The sequence below is a fragment of the Euprymna scolopes genome, chromosome 14, assembly GCF_053919585.1.
Source record: "Euprymna scolopes isolate OS-2025 chromosome 14, ASM5391958v1, whole genome shotgun sequence".
NCBI lineage: Eukaryota > Metazoa > Mollusca > Cephalopoda > Sepiida > Sepiolidae > Euprymna > Euprymna scolopes.
In genome coordinates, this window is record NC_136495.1 from 110655653 (window position 1) to 110674298 (window position 18646).

General features: G+C 34.6%; 1 protein-coding gene across 4 annotated transcripts in view; it reads left to right on the forward strand.

Moving 5' to 3' along the window:
* Window positions 1-18646, forward strand: part of LOC145293214 (rab11 family-interacting protein 1-like) — a 228063-nt gene that overhangs the window by 201707 nt on the left and 7710 nt on the right. For 3 of the 4 annotated variants that reach the window (XM_080139750.1, XM_080139749.1, XM_080139751.1), the window contains 3 exons: window positions 3840-3942; window positions 8629-9447; window positions 17598-17749. In XM_080139750.1, coding sequence (XP_079995876.1) covers window positions 3840-3942; window positions 8629-9447; window positions 17598-17749 — 1074 coding nt within the window. Of the gene's footprint in view, window positions 1-3839; window positions 3943-8628; window positions 9448-13009; window positions 15055-17597; window positions 17750-18646 lie in introns of those variants that run through there. The other variant, XM_080139752.1, reaches the window with a different exon arrangement.

An 18646-nucleotide genomic window follows, 5' to 3' on the forward strand; every position in this document is an offset into this window, starting at 1 on the left:
GAAACATGGCTCATCTAGCTTTACTTTATTTAATCAGTTGCAGCCAAGTAGTGTTGGTACATTTCCTTTTACTACCACAAAAGTAGCCAACGCTTTAACCCTTCCTGCATTACTTCCGCATCTGTGGTTCCATGTGGTTTCACTAACTTGCCAGTTTATGTTAACTTTACGTGGCTTTCTTTTAGATCCTGAATTGGCCAATTTTCTTGAATTTTTCTAGACTCATTACTGAGCATGAGGCCCCTGTGTCCACTTCCATGACCGCCTTCTCTTGGTTAATTAGTAGTTCCACTAGCACTGGCGGTGTCCAAATTGTAGCGACTGTGTGCAGATCTAGTTTTTCCATATTTATTTCCATTTCTTCTGTACAACAATTCTCCTCCACATTGTTCACCATCATTTTTTTCATTCCCATGTGTTGTTGAACCAGACGGCTTTCTCTCATCTTGTCTACATTTCCAACGAGTATGTCCAATCCGCTTACATTTAAAACATTCTTTGTTTTTAAACTGGCACTTGTCCGCCTGATGGGCAATGCTTCCACAACGATTACATTCTTTTTTCAATGGTAACCTGTGGATGGATGTTTCACTCCCACTCATTGATGCTCCCAGCATTAACTTGGAGTATTTCCTTGCAGATGCAATGGGCACTCCTATTTTAATGGTCTTGTCCAACATTAGCACCCTTTCACTAAGCAAGTGCTCCTGTATCTTTTTGTTCTTAACTCCCACCACCAAACGATCACGTATGTGTTCATTTACTTTTTCCTTGAAGTTGCAGTGCTCCAACATTTTTCGAAGTGTGGCCACATATTCACTGATGGACTTGCCTTCTTGTTTGTCCCTCGTGTTAAACAAAAAACGTTTGTGTATCTCGTTGAGAGCCAGCCTGATGTGTCTCTGTATTAGAGTACACAGTTCTTCAAATGTTTACTGCTCAGGCTTGTTTTCGGCTAGACCCCTGATGATAGCATAATGTTTGGCACCAACAACCAATAAAAAAAATAGCATGCTTCTTACCTTCACTCAATACAACATTGGCAGCAAAAAAGAACTTCACTCTTTCAAGATGGTGTGAAAATTCCTTTTCTGCACTGTTCCATTCTTTAATTCTGCCTAGCAATGCCATTTTCTCCATTTCTTGCTAACGTAGTATTTTTCTGTGATTCGTTAGGGGTGTGGGGTTTCACCGTTTTCTCTTTTTTGTTTTTTGCTTAAATTGCTTTCATATTGTTCCTCCGCATGATCCATGCTTCGTCGCCAATTAATGTGTTCTTACTGGAACACTCAGCATGAATAAAACACACAAGGTTACTAACAATGAGTGTTAAGGTCGCCTTCAAAATGGCCGCGCTTCGCTCCCTTTATTTCCAACAATAAAACATCAGAAAAAAACGGCTATGCCCTCTGGTTGGTCACATGAGGATTAGTAGTGCAAGGGAAGTAACTCTGCCCAATATATTACATAATGTTATCCATGGGGGTAGGTGTTTTGGGCAAGGATCGAGCCCACAACTACATTGTCTATAGTCTGGTGTTATACCACTGGGATACAAAGCCTTGCCTGAACAAATGTATATATATACTATATTATATTTCTCGTGAGTTTATATGTGACTATATATTTTTTTATCTTTTACGAATGGAAAATAATACAGTTATAACATATATATACCCATTCTAAAACACTCTCAGATAAAATTCAATATAGCTTGTTTGCATATGTACTTTTTTTCAAAAATTTCTAATAAATTAATATTATATAATATACATTTATATTTGGTATTAATAAATATTATTTTGTATATGCAATAATTTCATCTATTGTACTTTTATTATAATTATTAAAGTTAAAGAGATTTTAATTTTTTTTAAATGTAGCACTGTGAAAACATTTTTTAGCATCTTATTTTCAAGGGAGATAATTAGATGAAAACTTCCGGTGTCAGATGGCACTGATGTTGTGGAGAACAGATCTTACACTTTGAAAAATTTATTTCATAAAATTATACAGTCCTTCCCAAATTATTAGGCACAAGGCCATTCAAAAGTGTAGGGAGGGGCTGTGGTCATTATTCTTATTTTACTTAAATTTGTCTATGTTAGAATCCTCAATCACCATAATGCCGCATTTATTCCAGGGGATGTTGGCTTACTTAAAATTCTAAAATCGATTTTTTTTTTCTTTTTAATATAAATGTATACATAAATAAATCATTTTACTAACAATAATTTCATTTTATCATGGGGTGGGGAGAAAACAAAAAGTAAAATCAACCTTTTCTAAATGATAGACTGCCCACCGTTTTCTAGTTTGTTTGGAACTGAAAACATGCAGGTCAGTTTCTAATTGGGATGAAATCTAGATGGCAGAGAAAAAAAAATGGGATTGGGGAGTTGGAGAATGGGTGATGTCCTTCTAAGATGAATGCTTTTTAGTTTCTTAATTAATCACTTTATGAACTAGAAACCAATCAACTAATGGACCAGAAACCACATGCGCCATGCTTAAGTAACAAAACACATACTCATACTTGACTTCTCTGCTTGCTACTTTTATGCATCTTTTTTTAAATCTTTCCTTATCTCATCTGATCTTGACCTTCATTTGATGCTTGAAGAACGCGATCATATCCTAATCAGCTAAAGATTCAAGCCACTTAAAAGTTTAAATAGTGAACTTCATTTTGCTTTGGAAATTGATTTCTATAAGAATGGATCTGGACTATATCAAAGAATTTAGCTTTTCGCATATATAAAGGAAGTTTTGCATTTCTTTCGGCTGAGTCTTTTTTTTAAAAAGAATCACTTAAGGATTTCACTTGTATTCGATGCAACTATAATTACAATGAGGCGCTCTGTTATTTTCATAAAAATTGGAAATACTTTCAAATTTGAACCAACTATGGACTGCTTTGTGGGTATTTTGGTAAATGCTTCGGGAGTAAATCAAAAATCTGGTTTGGAGTTCCATTAGGAGGATGGTGAAGCACTGCAACACCTTTTCACCGACTCTTGGAGCTGTGCTGGCTTAGCTTGCCTTTCTATTGAACTTTGTCTGTGATGCTGAGAGAGGGTGTGGCCTGATAAATGGGCGAACCTAAGTCTCCTTATCACCTGCCCAGGCCTGCATCTGGAGTGATAACTCCAGCTTCGACTGCGGAGCTACAGCAGATGCTGCAGTGCACCAGATTAGATGCAGAATGCAATTGTCTCACAAGACAGAAGGTTGCATCATCATCATCATCATCATCATCATGAAAGGAAAAAGTTTAATAAAATCCAACAAAATGTAAAGATGAATGGAAGAAAAACAGATGTGTAAATAGAAAAAAATTTTTTAACACCCTTGGAAAGATTCTTGAGAAATCAATGAAAAGGTTATTTTTAAAAAAATTACGTATTTAAGAGATAAATGAAGAATGTGAAAGAGGGGGGGGGCAATTTGAATTTTGGACATGAGGTTTGATAATTGGATTATTTGGACTACTGTTCTTGCAACGTTTTGTCTGGTGTAACCTCCAACATTCTTCAGGTCTATCTTGTCGAAATCAGGAATCTTTTTATCTAACTCTGGAATTGGTAGAGAATTTTGAATAGAACCCTTTAATTCGTTTTTTTTTTTTTTCATTTTTTTTTTCTTTCAGTTTTGCTTTTTTCTTTTTTCTCATTTTTTTTCTTTTTTTTTCCATTTTCCCCTTCTTCTTTGTTGGCTTTTATTTCTAAGCTTTCTTTTTATTTTCTTAACAGTTGTAACAAAAAATTTATTTCTATAAAAAAATGTTTTGATTGAAAAAAAAAATGTTTTGATTTGCTTTTATTTAATCCTAATCACAGGAATCAAGATTGTATCATTGTCTAGATGATAAATCCAAAGCAATGACCTTGAATGAAAGATTTTTAAAGTCATCCTATGCAACAATTGCTGAAGTACAACCAGGTAAGACTTCATTACAAACAACAATGATTAATTTCTCATTTATTAACAGGATTTACTTCTTTCTCCACTGCAGAAAGATGTGACACAAGGTCAGAAGGTGTATAGAATCAAGAAGAGGCAATCTGGCCTCATTAAATATTGCCTGGCCAGCCTTGTTGGCATTCCTTGGTTAGAGCACCTCAGGCAGTTAACAATAAGCTAAATCCACCTCAAGTAGGGAAGAGTCTGGGAAAGTGAACCTTCTAGGACGAATATCTCAGGCCGACAGATAAAAAGCCACTGTATTGGCCCAGTTTTAGTCAGACTGATTGTCGAGGTTGGGTCTTTGACTTATGTGTGCTTATTAACTGAATGCCATCAATGACCCTGATTTATTAACAATATGAAAGATTGTTTAGCGTTTTTTGTAACTGAACGATATTTTTAGGATATTAACTTCTATTTTAGCATTTAGCTACTTATATTTTCTTTATCACTCTCTCTCGACCCAGGACTGTACTTTAATCAATATCTCTGACATCAAAGATGAAGCATTCTCCCTTGACACTAGTGCTTGAATACATGTATTTGGTGCCTTTAATGTCTACAGCAGTAATTGGCTTGGCTTCTCTAACTACACAGACAACTATAGCATCATCCATAACTTTTCTATATCCCATCCCTTGACACAAACAGTAACATTCCCAACCCATCTCCCAGATCATCAGGACCAGCAAGCCTCACTTCCGGACATATTTCTGACAACAGTTCCTGAGGATTGTGTAACAAATGCCCATTGCTCACTCAGGAATGCTGATCATGCTGTGATAATGATAGATATCACTCTAAACTCTCAACCCCAAGATGAAGAGCCATTGCTCAAAATGACAAGGTACTTCAATAAAGCTAACTAGGATGCCATTAGAGAGCACATCAGAAATGCCCCATGAGTAAATATCTTTGCTCTTCCTGCGAAACAGTGTGCAAATGAAACCACTAAATAGTTCAAAGCAGCAATTGAAGCACATGTTCCCACACGCAAGTTCTATAGCAAACCCTATTCTCCCCAATGGTTTACTTCAGAGGCAACACACATACCACAGATTTATCGAGCATAAGTTCAGTACAGACAGACAAAAGTTTACTGAAGCTAGAACTAATTGTAAGAAAGAAGTAGCGATAGCTAAAAGTGAATATACCAGAACCCCCAGAAAATGCATTGAAGTGCAAAAATTAGGAACTTGTGATTTCTGGAAAATCTATGATAGTGTAGTAAATAATGGCCAATCAACAATTCCCCCACTATCCAACAATCATGAGCTTGTTTGCACAGCAACCAAGAAAACTAACATGCTTGCCCGTCTGTTTGCCTCAAACTCTACTTTGGACTCAACAAATCACTCCCTCCCTGATTTTCCTTTGCGGAAACCACTCTAGATGATTTGAAAATCACTCCTTCTCAAGTACATGATATAATAAAAGACCTAACACCTCAAAAGCATGTAGACCTGATCTCATCGTGGCTGTATATTCAAAAAAAATGCTTTGTTGAGTTTGCTCCAGTTCTCTCCAAACTCAACAAATTCCTTAATGAATCATACTTTCCTGACTGTTGGAAAATTGCTTCTGTGATACCAGTTTACAAGAATTCTGGCAAAAGAACTGACCCATTAAATTATCGCCCCCCTCCCATTAGTTTTCTTCCATCTTTTCGCCAAAATATTTGAATCCATAATTAATCAAGCTCTAGTCCACCATCTTACAGTTGCTAAACTTCTGTCCAACCATCAATATGGATTTAGGCAAGTTCATTCTATTGCAGATATTATAATTGTGAACATATGTACCATGCACTGGATAAGGCAGGGGAGAGCAGAGCAGGACAGTATTTCTAGATATATCTAAGGTTTTCTGACAGAGTATGGCACAATGATCTTCTCATGAAAATCAGATCATACAGTATTACTGAACGAATACTCAACAATTAAATCCTTCTTAAATAAGAGAAGAATTTAGGTTGTCCTTGCTGGTCGTACATCTAAACAATATGATATAAATGCGGGTGTACCTCGGGTGGATCCTTGGATCTTTATTATTCTTGATATTCATAAATGACCTCCCTGATAAAATAGTCGCTGAGATGGGTATATTTGCCGATGACACCATACTCTATAATGGGCACAAGGGGAAAACGAATGAACACATATCCAAGTCAATGGCGGAAACCCTAGAGGAAGACCTTCAGTCTGTAGTAGAATGGGGTCAAAAATGGATGGTATTGTTCAACGCCGTCAAGACTAAGCCTGTTTCCTTTAATAATTACGAGAAACTTTCTCAACCACCAACAGCTATAACTGAAGATACATTACCTGAAAGTATTTCGTTCAAACTCTTTAACTTAACTTTCACAGGGAACATTAGATGGAACAGATACATCGAGAGCATTACCAAGGCTGCTGCGAAGAAAGTGCTAGAAAGTTACTTACACCTGAAAGTATCCTGTACCTCTACAAGTCCACCATTCGCCTATGTATGGAGTATTGTTGTCACATTTGGGCTGGTGCATCTACTACTAGTCTCTCACTCCTGGATAGTTTAAAAGAGAGTCACCAACCTAATAGGTCCTGAACTTTCATCTAAGCTTCAACCTCTGTCTCATCGATGGAATGTTGCATCCCTCCACTTGTTTTACAAGTATTTTAATGGTGGATGCTCTGACGAACTACAAGCCCTTGTACCCCCTCAATGTAAATACCCCCAACAAACCTGACAAGCAGCAAAGTTCCATCCCTACACAGTAGAGATCCTTAGATGTAAGAAAGCCTTTTACTCTAATAGTTTCTTTCCCAGAACTGCAAGACTTTTTAATTCCCTTCTGGATTTCTGCTTCCTTAGCTCTACTGACATGCAGAAGTTCAAGTGTAATGTGAACAGACATTTTGCTGCTCAACTCTGTACATAGTATCCCTGCAACTTATGTCCCTGATAGTAGATCCCCTACATCAAAGTGGCACTGTGCCTTGTTTGGGGTGAAAATGTAAAAAAAACAAAAAAAAAAAAAACGAGCTCAACACATAGATGGAGATAGAATACAAGTAGGAAAGATATTGGCAATAGAAAAATACATACTGCTATATATATATTCATCAAGCTATAATAGAAATCTCACCTGTCTGTTTAAATGTATGTATGTATGTATGTATGCCTAAAACTTTCGACAGAGGCAACGGATCTTCACGAGATTGGTATCATTTTGAAGTTCGACCCTTCGGACGACAAATATCGAAAAATTGGCCAAAAACATTAATTCCTTCATCCTCAACTGGGCACTTTTCTACAAGGAGGGGGTCACTTTTTTTGATGATATTTTTGAAAGTCATCCCCTCTTTTCGATTGTCTAATGATTAATTTAAACCTTCGCCATTTCCAGTTTTGCAATGGACGCAACAGCAAAGACATCATATTTTTTTTTCTTGTTCTTTTCCTCCTTTGCGGTAAGGGTTCGAGCCTGTCTACCTACCACCACTTTGTTTTTTTTTTGTTTTTTTTTACTCAACACACACCTCCAAACACCTGGGCAACACCGGGCATCTAAGCTAGTTTAATCTAAGAAAATATAATCAAGGGTGTAGGGATTATTCATTAGACTCTACTTAATTCCTTTAACATATAATACTGACCCCCAAAACCTATTCCATACGACTACCACCCTTCCTGTTTAAATTAAAGTCTAACCTATTTAAAGCCCCACATTTTTCACAATAACTCCCCTGATACCATTCTCATATTACTCTAATGTATACCCCCGAAACAAGATTTCCTAAAATACATATTGCTGGCCATAGCATTCCTACTTTCTTACCCAGCACCTCCCATCCTCTTCTGATGAGCGTTAGGCTTTGAAATGCCTGGCATAAAAAGCTTTGATAACCCCTGAGCTCTTAATTGTATTCCCTTATTTTAAATTGATGAATAAATCTATATTCAATAGTATATATTTTTTCTATTGCCAATATCTTTCCCTTTTGTATTTATGCATGTGTATGCATATATATGCCCATGCATCTCAATAATCATAATTAATGTCTAACAGAACCCATGGAACTTCCACAGTAGTTGTTTTTGAAACAACACATAAATAAAATGAATTAAAAAAATAAAATTAAACAAATAACGATGAATTTAAAACAATTTTTTTATATAAATTCTTTTAAAGCTAAAAAGAATTAATTTAAAAAATTTACATTTTTTTTGCAATGAAAATTCAACACACAACACATTGTTTTTTTTGGGGGTTGTTTTTTTTCCTGCATAATTTTTCATATTAATTATAAAGGAACAGATGGCAATTTATTTGCACATTTTTTTTTTTAATTTTAAAAAGAATCTATAATAATAATAAAAAAAAAACTTAGTCTTCTCCAAACATAACTTTTTTTTATTATAAAATAAAATAACTAATTCGAAACCGTAAACACAGCCATGTTTTTTCTTTTTAATTTTTGGAGAGGAAATGGTTTTAATGATTTTTAACTGATAAAGAGCAACTACAGAAGGAGGTAATTCATTTCTCATTAATTAATGTTTGCGATAATGATGTTTTTTTCTTGTTTTTTTTTTTTTTGTGACATTGGATGTCGGACAAGTAAATTAATATTTAGATGTCATAAAATATCTTAATGTATTATTCTTCTTTCTTCTTTACAGAAAACCAAAAAGCTTTACACAAATCTCTTGAAAACCTCGCGTTGTCCTGCAAAAAAGACCCTTACAATACTAAGTCATGTACTCTTCCAAAGCCAGATAAACCTGATACTCCAACGAATACGGTAGAAAAGTACCTCCAGTCAGTTCCAGAACACAAGGAACAGCGGAGGCCAAGTATGCCTCAGCCAAGTCAGCCCACTCCTGTTAGCCTCAAATCTCGCCCGTCCTCCTGCATCATTACTGGCCACGTCAATTCTTCTGCCCACCATCCTTTGGAAACGAGCATCTCAAATGGCACTCTCAAAGACCCTCCCTCACATGGCATCCTCAAAGATGCCTCTGCACCTTCTTCTTCCTCACAGATAAAACTACGTCCATCGTCTTGTATCACTATTAATAGTACAGGCATTAACGGCACACACATGCTAGACACAAGCATCCCAAATGACGTCTCTAAAGAACCAAACACACAGCATAAGGCAAAACGAAGACAACGGCGTTTACGTAAACAAAGTCCGTACAGCTATGACCAGGATGCTGATTCTGAATCTGAAGCTGACGAGAGTGGAACTGGGCCGAGGAAATCCAACGAGGAAGCTGGAAGTAAGCCCAACGGAATCGCTAATGATGACTATAATTTCAAAGTCCCCTTCCACTATCCCAGGGTCTCAACTGGTTTGACGCAAAGATCTGGCAGTTTCAGTGGGCTGGCTGGGAATGTGCCAAATTCGAAAGATCTGTCTGAAGAAAGGCTCACCAATGGACTACATGGACGATGTAAATCAAGGCCCGATGTTGATTTCAGTTATAAACGCCCTCGTAAGTTATTCACTCTCTCCTCCTTGTTTAATGTATTTAAAAAAAACAAAAAAAAGTTGCCTTTGCATGTTGCATGCTTTTTTATTCTTCTCTCTCTCCCCAGGGTTTTACATTGGGAGTGAATCAGTCACATTTGTGAGTGATTTTTTTTTTTTAGTGGCAACTAGAAATAATAAAACGCTTTTGACAATTGTGTTTTTTTTTTTCTTTCACTGACAATCTTCAAAAATGAGTCAGGTTGCTCATATAATTACTGAAATAATGGAGGTCCTTATATTCCAGTTTATTTTGACTTTGGTATTTCATTACTTTCCTCCCCTCTTATCCCCATTAAGGCCAACATTGTTAAGGACACTTACTTCAAATAGGGTTGCTACTTTCTCTCTTTTGTCCCATGTCACTATATCAGGTTGAACAGCTTTGTTTTCTAATTATTTAGGAATTTCGTAGTCATAATGGATGTTTAAGTGCAGATGCGTAAGTCTGTCAAAAGCCAACAAGAAAGAAATTTCAAATTTCAATGAATTTCATAAGATCAACTAGCAAAGATTCTTCACTCCACAAACTGAATTACCATTGAACTGCCCTGGTGAAAAGATTTCTTATAAAAAAAATTTATCATTGCTTTTGACGGATGTGGATGAATTTTTGGTCTACAGTCTTCAAACTTGATATATAGGGGATTTGGACCTGTGGAACATTTTGCATTTGGGTTTTAACCAGTAAAAATAGATACTAAGAGGTCAAAATTTAAAAAATAAAAAAGCAGTTAACCTTGGCAAAAACCTATTACTTCTGTAGCTGCGCAAATACACATTCATAGCTTGAAGTCACTTAATTTTGGACCTTATCTGTTGATAGCTCAAACAGTAGCATAAGTGTTTTGATTTCGATTCTAGCTGATGTAATTTTTTTTATTTTTGAAACTTTTGAAATCATTATATATCAGGTACAATATAACATCCAATTGGATCTGTAATGATGAATATGAAATCTGCTTAAATTAAAATATCATATTTATACATATTTTTACAACCGGGTCACGCCAGAGAGGAGGGGGGGGGTTGCACAACTATATATTGGATACAATATAATAATCAATACAGGATTGACTCTATAATAATAATAAATATGAAATCTGCATGAATTAAAATATATTCAAGCATATTTTACAACCTGGCAATGTTAGGCAGCCTGCTAGTGTGTGTGTGTGTGTGTGTGTGTGTGTGTGTGTGTGTGTGTGTGTTACACACACACACACACAGATAGTCTTGGAAGCTTCTTTAAAACCTTTAAAACTATTTTTTTTTTTTTAAATACATTACGTTTCTGAATTTTTTAAATAAGGATTGATTATTTGAATTCTTTGGACCACGGTTCTCATTTTGAGTCTCATTTTCAAAAAGTTTTAGTCACAGCAACTTGTGGTGCAGTGGTTACAGGACTTGGAAAAATCAATTGTAAAAGTGACCTTCTTTTGAAGGTTCAATTCTCAGTGTGGGCAACCAAAAATTAGAACTGCGAATTACTTGGGACATCTATCCAGTCATGGCTTACAGAATGAGAGCATGCTACCCCCGTGAAATAAATAAAGGGTTCTGTTCAAAATTATGTCCAAATTCCAGAGTTTGACAGCAACATTCCCAAGTTCGACAAGGTACACTTGACACTGAAGATGAGAACAGTAGGTTGAAGAAGAATCCAAATAATATGAAAAATAAAAGTGGATTTACACATAAAATATTGGTTAATTAGAGTTGCAGACTTTGAAAGAAAAAAAAACAAATAAGAGTTTGGTCACATCTTTGAAAACATTATTTTGTAAGTTTAATTTGTAAATTTTAGAAAACCAAATAATGTTATGGAATATTTTTTTTCTAATGATTAAATTCATTTTTTCTTTTTTTTCCGAGACTTTAGATATAATAAACGTTTTTCAAAGAAAACTTTAGTTTTTTTAAAAAGATTTTTTCTCTTCATTCTTCTAGTGGTATTAACCTAGAAGGGTCAGCCCCTCATGGAGAGAGAAAAGGATACGTCTTGTGTTGTTGGTGATTGTTATAAGCCTGAAGTCGATGTGTATGATGGTATGATGGGAATTTAAAATATGAGTTTGGTCTCATTTGGTCAAATAAAAAAATAAATAAAATAAATATAAACCTAGTCATCAAATATTTAATTAAAAATTTTAACAGCCCTGAAATTTACATGGTAATATTAAAAATATGTATACAGAGTTTTGTGACACACAAAAAAGAAAAAGAAAAACAGTTTTGTTTGAAAAAGATGTCTTTCTCAGAAAAAAAAGAAAAAGATTTTAATCATTCAAGAAAATAAACTTTATTTGGTTTTCTAATATTTTATTAATTAAACAACAAAATTTGTCTTTTTTAATCTATCTATAAAGATAAAAGCGAAAATGTGTGTATGTGTATGTTCGCTTTTTGTGTATGTCTGTAAAAGGCTTTTTTCGCTGGACTTCTCGGTCGGCTCATTCCTTCTTAAAACTTTTTATATGCTGTCTAAATGATAATATCTAAGAGTTACGAATGTGTATTTAATTTGTCCGACTTTCAAGCACTATTTTTTCTAGATTTTTAGATCGTCCCGTGTATCTTTCGCTTTTCAGTATAAAAAAGCGAAACTGGATTCGAATCAGCAGTTCCCGGAGGTCTCCGGAAAGCGATGTAAACGTTTGGTCAGTGTCGGCTTTTTAGCGTCATATCAAACAATTGCTTTCGTCTGGACACTCCCCTAATAAACAGGGAGCTGGTTTTCCCCAAAGTTGGGTAAAAACAAACAAACCTAGTTATTGACCTCATTAAAAACTGTCCCACAGAAAATGTTAACTGCCGACTAGCTACTGTTTACGTCATCATAACGCTCGCAGAAAATGTTAACTCTATGATTTCCACTTGACCTCATTAAGTCATTAGGTGCGGGCACCTGTCAATTCTCTTCCTACTTAAATAGATTCAAACGTCTTTCTTGCTGGCTGATTGGTTAACGTGTCATGGTTTTTTCACATTTTATTTTCCAACTTCACCTCAGGGCTTCGGGTTCCATCCTACCTACATACCAAAACTTTTATTACCCCCCTCCCTGTGTTTCTCACCTAGGCAACGCTGGGTACCTCCGCTAGTCTATATATAAAGGGCAAAATATGTGTGTGTGTGTGTTTATATGTCTGCCAAAAACTTTCAACAGACACATCAGAATGTGACGAAACCGGTATCATTTAAAATCTCGATCTTTCGGATGACAAATATTGAATAATTGACCAAGAACATTAATTCCTTCACCCTCAGCTGAGCAGTCTTGTAGAAGGAGGGTCGTTTTTTGCGTCAACATTTTTCCAAAGTCATTATCTCGGTTGGATTGACTATATTTAATTTCAACGCTCGGGACTTCCGGTCACACCATGGAGATATCGGCTCACGTTATGAGTTTGAGCCTTCCTACCTACTACAACTTTTTTTTTTAACACCTCTCTCCACCCAAACTATCTACTTTTGTTTTGATCCCCCGCTACTAACACATTTTTTTTTTTTTTTTTTTTCAGGATTCCTTAGTACACCACTTCAACACACCCGGGCAACGCTGGGTACCCCCGGTAGTCATTACTAAAGGATAGGTGAAGCACTCTTTGGCCTTGTGTGCAATCGCCTATAGGTGGCGCTCTCGATAAAAGCACTGGTTTATCACCTCATTGGGTTGGCATCAGGAAGGGCATCCGGCCTATCAAAAAATTACTTCATGACTTCCAATTAAACCACAGATAAGTTTAGAAGTCAATTTCCAACACCATGCCAGCAACTATTAAACTGACTATAATTATAATATATAATAAATATTTAAAATAAAAAAAAATAGTGTTATCACCCTCTTCAAAAATGATAGGGCCTCTGTGATGATTTATAATAAGCTGTCAATTTATCCATAATGCAATCTTCCGGACGTTGCTGTTGAACACCAACTTATTGTATATAGCTGTCGAATTTAAATACAGAATTTAAATCATTTTCTTTCTTATGTAAGTAATGATGGCTTAGGGAGTTGAATACCAGACTGCAAAATTGAAGGTAACTTTGCAACTAGGTTCAAATTCTTAGACCGGTAATAATTACCATTTCCTACGCTGGAGTTTTTGTAACCATGGAACACTAGTATCTGCAAGTAGAAATAATAAATATTTAAAAAAAAAAAAAAAAAAAAAATTTCTAATGATTGTGTGGCTTCAGAAAAAGATTAGTTTTTCCGTGGCATATCCTATTGAAAATCTATGGCAAGAATTGAGTTTGAATAAATCGTTGGTCAACAAAAAAATCTTCAGGAAATATAATGTATCAGCAGGGCTATCCAGCATTGCCCGGGGGGAGGGGGAGGGGCCAGTGTAACATAACTTCTTCCCTTTCTTTCTTCGTCTCATTTTCCTCCTCGTCCCTCCCCTTTCTTCTTCACCCAGACTATTCCTTTTTGAACATACAAGCACACGTCTTAAGTGAGTGTAAGGGAAATAACTCTAAAGAAACAATTACTTCTCTTTAAAGATTGAGTTCTTCATTATTGTACCTATTTACAATGCCTTCCCACGGGACAGAGGTCGGGACACCAGGGTCGTTTTTTAACGTGGAGAAACATTATTGTAGCCAAATTCGAAAACTGAAATATTGAATTTCAAGTGAAACGATGGTATCTACTGAATTGTCATGTCACAGTAATAAATATATCCAAAAATTATGAAAAACGATACGGTAGAAAATTAATCTATATATCTACAAAGGTGAAATTGTGTGTGTGTGTGTGTGTGTGTGTGTGTGTGTGTGTGTGTGTGTGTGTGTGCATTTTCCTACCAAACTACTCTGTCAATTTTCGGTCTACAAACTCGAGATTTGACATAAGGAGTATTGCGATTTGGGAAAATCTTTTTAATCTGTTTTCGGCCAGAAATGTGGCTGACAAGAGGTCAAAGTTCAACGATTTGACCTTTGAAAACTCTACCAAACTCCTCTGCCAATTTTACTGTCTAAACATTTGAAATTTAAAATGTAGGTTACTTGGACATGGATCAAACTTTTTTAATTTGATTTGAGGTTAAAATAAATGTTAAGGAGTCAAAATTGGAATCAAAGTTTTTTAAAAAAATTTGACCTCTGCAGTCTGTACCCAATTACTCAGCCAATTTTTGGTCTAAACATTTCAAATTTTACATAAAGAGTATTCAGAGATAGAAAAAGCTGTTTAATTGGTTTGGGCCAAAAATTTGAACTACTAAGGGGTCAAAGTTCAAAAGATTTTACCTTTGCTGTCTCTAGCAAACTACTCAACCAATCTTTACTCTAAACATTTAAAATTTTACATAACGGGTATTCAGACATGCAGCAAGTATTTTAATCAGTTTTGGGGCGAAAATTTAGCTGCCAAAAGGTCAAAGTTAAGAGTTGATCTTTGCAGATTCTACCAAACTCCTCCACCAATTTTGGGTCTAAACACTTTAAATTTTAGATGTAGGTAACTTGAACATGGGTCAAACTTTTTATTTTGGTTTGAGACCAAAACAATGATGTTAAGGAGTCAAAATTAGGGATCAAAGTTTTTTAAAAATTTACCTCTGCAGTCTCTACTAAATTACTCAGAAGATTTTTAGTCTAAACATTTGAAATTTTATATAAAGGGTATTCACACATAGGGCTCGAACAAAGCCGGGCTGAACTGTTAGCTACTAATGAAAATAGTTTTCAACTACAATTAGCGAAAATTGAGTTTTGCAAAAAAAAACAAAAAAAAACGGACAATTCTAATTGCAACTAAAGGGAGATAAATATTTTCTGTTAGCTAAAAATCTTTAGCCAATTTAGCAAAACTTAATTTTCACTAATTGTCTTCGAAAACTGTTTTCATTAATAATTATTTTCTACCTTATCATTTTTGGTAATTTTTTGGATATTTTCATTACTGCGACATGACATTTCAGTAGATATTACTGGTTTCACTTGAAATTCAATATTTCAATTTTCAAATTTCACTACAATAAACAGAGAAGAACCAAGAAGTGTGTTTACTGCTTCGTAACATTAAATGATATAAATGCATATTTTACTCCCAAACAATGATTTTTTTTTTTCTGGTGTTATGTCGATTTTAAAAAAATAAAATAAAATTTAGCAAAACATACAAAGATGCACATAAACGTTTGCCCTTTAAATGATAGATAACCATTGGAGAATGAAAGAAAATTCCAGAAAAGATTTGTTTAAATCGCATCAAAAACTTAAAACAATTCCAGCAGATTATAAAAATGTCAGGCTGTCATATTGACTCTTATTGAAATAGTATTGGGGAAAATTGTCCAATTCTTTTTTTTTTTTTTTTCATTTCTTTGCACACTTTTCTTTTTCTGCTAGTATTTTAATCTCTCCTTCTTAAAATGTGTTGGATATGGAAACATGGCGATGCACATTTGAAAGAAGAGGTGTGCACACACGCATATTCCAGATGGATTTTGATCTACATTCCTGGGTCCCATAAAAATGACCTGAATTGTAATTATCACAAAAACAAGGAACTGTTTATATTCAGGTTAGGAGTTTTATATTTTGCATTGCGCAATTTATAAGAATACTGTATTTTCTTAAAATTTACAATCCCAGGAATGTCGATTAATGTTTATATAAGAGATAACATAAACAACAGAAAAGAAGAGAGAGCAGACTGTCAGTCAAGTGTGATTGACATCTTTGACATCTCTCCATTGTCATGCCACACACCAACCAACCAACCTTACACAATTAATGTATGTCTTTGTCGATGGGCAAACAAGTTTAATTGTAAATAAAACTTATGTTGATAAATTCGTTTCCATGTTGATTTTGAGAATAGCGACAAAAGAATTGTAAGGTGTATATATGATTTTTGCAAGCATTTAAAAAGTGCAATATAGAAAATTATATATATGTATTCGACGACACAACAAATTGAGTTTTACGTGTTTTTTTTTCTCTCAAAGATGCAATTAACTTTCTATGACAAATATTCAAGATTGTTTGACTCAATCAAAATATCAATTCTGCTTTATAGATGTGTTCGTATTTCTACTAGCCTATTGCCATGATCACCCACTATCCATATACTAAACATTTCAGCTTCTCTGCATTTTTACTTTCAATCTCATGAAGTTTACAAATGAATAGCCATTTGTGTTTGCTCTAAAAATATTCTAAATCAAAGATGTTTTAATTCAGAAAAGAATAATTAACAGTGAACCAAGTTTTGATCTTTGCTTTGGATCTGACCTCATATTTAAATATATTGCTGAACAGTGAACCAAGTTTGAATCTTTGCTTAGGATCTGAATTAAAATGTTCATTCTGAAAAAGTAATTCACATGTTTTGGAAATCTCCTGTGAAAGAAAATAAATAAAGCAAACACTATAACCATAAATATATTTAAATATAATTTAAGCATTAAAAAAATACAAATTCTACATTAAAAATCATGATGAACATATCTTTTCACATTTGATACACTTTATAAAAAAAATTGAATGTTATATTGAGCATGAAAGGTTTTGCAACTATGACCCTCTGACCTTTACAAAAGTTTTTAATTTTCAAAAATAGGAATAAAGTTTGAAATTAATATCTCCATTGTTTGTATGTCACACAATGTGCTATATGAAAATATTTTTAAAGATAGTATCAAAATGAGATTTGTATGAGAAAAAACATCTGAGAGATTGATTTTTAAACTTTGTTACTATTCTTAAAATTTCACATTTTTAAGTGTCAGAGGGTCATATGTTCAGAATTTCCCCTATATTAAAAAAACAAAAAATACATAAAAAATCTATGTGATGTATGTATCTGTGATGGAAAGAAAATATTGAATTCCAAAAGTCATGTAAACTGACGAAAATTGCGTTGTGATATTGTTGCTGTTCATTAAGCAACAAAATTTGATTTTCTAATTTCAAGTGTGAAGTTCGTTGATCACCCACTATCCATATACTAAACATTTCAGCTTCTCTGCATTTTTACTTTCAATCTGCACTGGAATTATGCATTTTCATTTTATTTTTCTGGAGATAAAAATAAAGAAAAAGTTTCCTTGCATAAGATTAAATTTGTTTCTCTTTTATTCCTCCAAACAGAAAATCGTAGTTTTATTGGACCAAAGAGGCGACCAATTTCATTTAACTTTGATGGCCGGATACCAGATTTCTCTGACTTGCTCTACGACTACCATTCTGACAACCTTCTCACGGAAGACTTAATCGGACGATACAGAAGCATGCACAAAGATGTAAGCAGGATTTCCTTCATATTCAAACACGGCTCTGTTCAAATCAAAGAATTTTCATTTCCATTCCCCTCATCTTTCATTCCTTAACATTTTTACATTTTGAAATATCCTTTGTAAAGGTTTTTTTGGGGGGGAGGGGGGCTGTGAACTTTAAATAAATCAAGGAAAAAATATTTTCATCATATAAATGTTTTTTTTTTTTTTTGTTTTTTTCAAAGATTAATGTTTAGCATTTATAATTTCGGGCATATGCACCCCCTCCCCTCTCTCCACACACATACAGCTCATGTGTATATAACGTAATCTAGAGGTCTAATTTTCACAACTCTATGCATTAAATTAGGCTGCATTTTGACAATAATGTAGCAAATGTTTTCAAGTGTTTTTTTTTTGTTTTGACAAACGAGTCACCACTTATCAAGATTCGGAAGCCACTCGAGGATAAGGGTTAAAAAGTGTACAGTAGTGAATGGGAAAATGCCATAGTAATCGTTAGTAGTGGAAATTTGGTAAATTGGATTACTTAAGGGGATTGCTCATCAAAAACTTGTTTACGTTGGACTTGAAGACAACCATATTGTAGTCAGTCAAAGCAGGAAAACGGAACAGAGTTCCACAGGCGTGCAGTTCTAAGAAAGAAACTTTGTTCATGGAATCTACATTTAGGTTTAGGTACAGATAAAGAGTGGGAGAAATTATTGATAATGGTTTCAACTAGACAAGTGTTTTTTTTATGACAGTCAGGCCAGGGGGACCATAGATTGGAGATTAGATGAGCACTTGGCATGAAAATGATAAAACAGAGACAGGCTCGCAACGTCTCTTCTGTGGGAAAGAGGAAACATAGCGGTGATAGATTAAGTAAATAAAATAAAATAATCAGGCGAAACGTTGAGT